Below are 4,412 nucleotides of genomic sequence, written 5' to 3' on the forward strand. Positions count from 1 at the left end.
TGGGCCCCCACGCCTGCGCCTGTGCCTGTGCCGCAGGTCCGTGGCCGAGGCCACCGAGGTGGACCTGAACATGCGCGTGGGGCTGCACACCGGCCGCGTCCTCTGCGGTGTCCTGGGCCTGCGCAAGTGGCAGTATGACGTGTGGTCCAACGACGTGACTCTGGCCAACGTCATGGAGGCCGCCGGCCTGCCCGGGTGAGTTGCTGAGCTCGGGGGGTGCTGGGGTGTGAACGCGCTCCCCCGAGCAGGGGCCTGGCACGGCCGGCCCCCAGCACCCGCCGAGGGGAGCAGGGCGCAGGGCACCCCAGGCAGGAGGCCGTGGGCCGGCGCTGTCCGTGGTGCTGACTGCCCTCGCGGCTCCCGCCGGGCCCCGGGCGACCGTGGCCTGGGTGGTGAGCGCGGGCTGGGCCCCGCCTGCGGTCCTGGGGCGGGGTGAGAGGTCAGTGAATGGCTGGGCAGGGGTCTCAGCAGGATGTCGCGTCTGGGCGTTGGGGTCACACAGGGCCTAGTGCCAACATGAGAAGGAGAGAAGGGGACCCAGGGCCAAGACCCTGGGGGACGGGCAGCAGGAGGCAGAACAGAGAGTGGGGGCGGGACGCCAGGTGAGGGGGCTACTGAGTCCAGTGATGCTGTGGCCGAGACGCAGGGCCACTGGACAGCGGGCGGGGTGCGAGGGGCCAGCGCGGCCTCGGCAGCAGGTCCGGTGCAGGGAGGGCCTGAGCACGCTGCCTTGGCTCCCGCGGAGGCTGAGCATCCTCTCTGGATGCTCCTGCTCGGGGGAGCACCAGCTGTGGGGCTTCTCCGCCCGTCACAGGAGACACGCATGGGAGCGAACGTGCCCTCCTCCGGCGCTGTCCCCGCCTTGTCCCCTCCCACCCACCTTGCGTGGGACAGCAGGGCCGGCACTGCCCTGGCCTCCAGCTGTGGCCTGACCACGCCCCTGGCCGACCCACAGGGCCGCTGACGTAGGTCCTCCCGCCCTGGGGCTCGGGGGGAGACTTGTCTGTGCCACCGTCCGTGCTGCAGCCTCTGGCGCTCGCTCCCTCCCTCGCCTGCCCGGCCGCCAGAGCCTCTCTCTCCTCTTTCCTGCCCATCTCCCTCGTGGTGCTCGGATGGTGAGGGGCCGCCTCAGGCCTCGCACTGGCCGGAGAGCTGGGCCACGGCCCCGGCCTCACCCGAAGGCTGTGCCTTGACTGAGCAGCGGGGCCCCGTGGTCCCCAAACTCTGCCCCTCTTCTGCAGGAAGGTTCACATCACAAAGACGACGCTGACCTGCCTGAACGGTGACTACGAGGTGGAGCCGGGCCACGGGCACGAGAGGAACAGTTTCCTGAGGACACACAACATCGAGACCTTCTTCATTGTGCCCTCGCATCGGCGGAAGGTAGGCCAGGCCCTGCTCGGACCGGTGCTCCAGCGTCTCCCCCAGGCTCTGCCCCCAGGCCTGGCGCTCCTGCAGGTGAAGGGTCCCCGCCACCCCTGCCCTGGGCCTGGCCTTTTGCACATGTGGGGGGAGGGGAGGGGCAGCATCTGAGTCCTGGGTTCTTCACTGCCTCTCGTGCAAAACAGGTTTGACAGCTCCTACGGGGGTCAGGGACTGGGTGCACTGTGCGCTGAGGGGTGCCGTGCACACTTAACGTGGGCACTCAGCTCACCCTGTCCAAGGAAGTGATCTGGACAGCCCGGAGGGGGACTGAGCTGCTTCTGGGGCTGAGGCGAGGGACACAGGGCCAGGCAGGGGGATCAGGGGCTAGGCGAGGGGTGCAGGGCCCGGGTGAGGGGTGCAGGGCTGGGCAAGGGGTGCGGGGCCTGGGTGAGGGGATCAGGGCCTGGGCAAGGGGTGCAGGGCCAGGCAAGGGGCGCAGGGCCTGGGTGAGGGGTGCAGGGCTGGGGAGGGGTGCAGGGCCTGGGTGAGGGGCGCAGGCCTGGGTGGCCCAGTGCTGATTCGAGAGACTGCAGGGCAGGCAGGATGGAGAGAACTCAGGCTGGCTGTCCTGTGCATCACGAGCCAGTGGTCCCCGTGTCCCAGCATGTCCCCTGGCTCGGCGTGCAGCGGGCCTTGTGCAAACGGCCCTTGCCCCTGGGACAGGCACGCTGCAGCCGAGAGGCAGGGCGCATCTGCCGACAGTGTCCCTTTGCCACGTGTCGCAGATATTTCCAGGGCTGATCCTGTCGGACATCAAGCCGGCCAAGCGGATGAGGTTTCGGACGGTGTGCTACCTGCTGGTGCAGCTCATGCACTGCCGGCGGGTGTTCAAGGCCGAGGTCCCCTTCTCCAACGTCATGACCTGCGAGGACGACGACAAGGTAGGGGCCCTGAGCCGGCCGCTGTGCCCCCTGCGCGGCCTTCGTCTGGGCCTGTGCTTTGCTACGACGCGGCGTCCCCCGCGTCTGCTGTGGGTTCCTGCCCGGTCGACATCCGCACGCGGATCCTCGTGCCCGGTGTCCCACTGCTCGATCCGGGGCTCAGGCCTCCGCGCAGGGTCACTCGGCCTGCACGTCCCTCCATCCCTCTGCGGGCAGCGTCTCTGGCCGCCGGCCCCTCCCGTACGGGCTCCTGTCTGGCGTCACGCGGCCCGTCCTTGGGGGAGCCCTCTGGTCGATGGGCCAGGCCCCCAGCGCCTGGGAGAGCTCCCTCCCGGCCGGCCTGCCGGGGGCCTGGCTCGCTTCCTGGGATGGTCAGTCACCTTGATCTTCCCCTGGTCTCTGCTGGCGGGGGCGGGGGCCTGGGTGAAAGCCTGGAGTTGAGTGGGGGGGCCGTGCGGGGTCCTGAGTGTGCACGTGTGCCTCGTGTCTGCCGCCTGGGCCATACACCCCGACTCTCCAGGGAAACCCGTCCTCCGGGGCGGGGGGCCGTGTTTGGGAGCCTGCGGTGGGGCCCGGCTGCCACCCCTTCATGGCAGCTCTGTGGGTCCTCCCCACATCGCCGTCCTCAGCCTCCAGCCCTGCGGGATGAGCTGGCATTGTCCATCGCAGTGTCCCGGGTCTGCTGGTCAGGCCCGTGTCCTGCTTCCCAGGCTGCGTCCGGCCTCCCCCATGTCGTTTCCGCCCCTGGGTTCTGTGCCGTTAAGAGGAAGCCGATCACCTTGACAGGCTTTTTAGGGAGAAGCGAGGCTGCTGCTGTCACCGGAGGTGGCCGGGTGCCCCAGGGGCTTTTACGGTTTTGACTTGAACCCTTAGGGATTTTGTCGGTGGCAGCCCCGTCAGGAGGTGGGCCTGGGGCACGCACTGAAGCTTGGCTTGTGTTTCTAGACAGCCCAGGCAGTGCGAGCGCGTGCATGTGCGTATGTATGTGCGTATGTATGTGCAGGTGTGTGCATGTGTGCATGTGCGTATGTGTGTAGGCGTGGGCAGGTGCATGTGTGTAGGCGTGTGTATACGTGTGCATGCGTGTGCAGGTGTGTGCCTGCTTGTGCCCAGGGATCCCTCAGTGACAGCGGATCTAGGGTGGACCTGCGGGGTCTCCCGGGCACTGTGTGCTGGAGGACCCCCTGCCGCCGTTGGCCACCTCCTTCCCGACCCCCACTTCCTGGCGTTGCTGACACCCGGCCTTTCCCCCGACTTTCTGCTCGGCTCAGCTGTGCGTTTTGAGAGTTCCCCATGAATTTTAGATACGGTTCTTCTGTCGGATACAGGTTTGCGAGTCTTTCCTCCCAGCCTTCAGACCGTCTCGTCATTCACAGAGAGCAGAAAGGGGCGTGGAGTGTAATTAATTCCATTTCTATGTTGCCGAGTTCTGTTGGCTCATGTTTTGTGAAGGGTTTTTGCATCTCGATCCCGAGGGGCATATCCTGGTGTTGCCCGTTTTTCTGGCGTCTTCGTCTGGTTAACGTTGACTTTATGAGTGGGTTGGGAAGTGTTGCCTCCTCTTTTTTTTTCTGGAAGGGATTGTATAGCTTTGGTGTGAATTCTTCTGTAAACGTTTGGTAGAATTCTCAAGTGAAACCGTCTGGGCCTGGAGATTGGTTTTTCAGGAATTTAAAAATTGTGAATTCAATTTATTTGGTGAATATATTCAAATTTTCTCTCCTAGTGGGCGACTTGGGGTAGGTTGTGTGTTTTGAGGACGAGCCATCGATCCAAGTGGCCACGTTCGTGCAGTTTCGTTCATACTGTTCCCTTATTATCCTCTTGATACCTGCAGTGAAGTCACATTTCATTCCTGAATTTGTCAGCGTCTCTTTCTGGTCACACTTGCTGGAGATTCGTCAAGTTTATTGGTATTTTTAGGGACCCAGCTTTTCGTTTCATTGCTCCGTGCTGGGGACAGTCCCCCCAGCACTCACGTGGGGTCCTGCAACCCTCCCCAGTCGCCGTGACCTCATTACAAACGGAGAGACCTCATCCGTGGGGATGAGGTAACCACGGGGGACCTCGCCGCCAGCAGGTGGTGGAGCCGCCTGCACGGGCGAC

At 64.8% G+C, this 4,412-nt stretch overlaps 1 protein-coding gene across 1 annotated transcript in view; it reads left to right on the top strand.

Moving 5' to 3' along the window:
• ADCY1 (adenylate cyclase 1) overlaps positions 1 to 4,412 on the top strand; it is a 37,335-nt gene that overhangs the window by 19,138 nt on the left and 13,785 nt on the right. The window contains exons 6-8 of the mRNA XM_025046483.1: positions 37 to 195; positions 1,242 to 1,383; positions 2,151 to 2,306. Coding sequence (XP_024902251.1) covers positions 37 to 195; positions 1,242 to 1,383; positions 2,151 to 2,306 — 457 coding nt within the window. The remainder of the gene's footprint in view (positions 1 to 36; positions 196 to 1,241; positions 1,384 to 2,150; positions 2,307 to 4,412) is intronic.

The sequence above is a fragment of the Pteropus alecto genome, unplaced genomic scaffold (genome assembly GCF_000325575.1).
Source record: "Pteropus alecto unplaced genomic scaffold, ASM32557v1 scaffold214, whole genome shotgun sequence".
Lineage (NCBI taxonomy): Eukaryota > Metazoa > Chordata > Mammalia > Chiroptera > Pteropodidae > Pteropus > Pteropus alecto.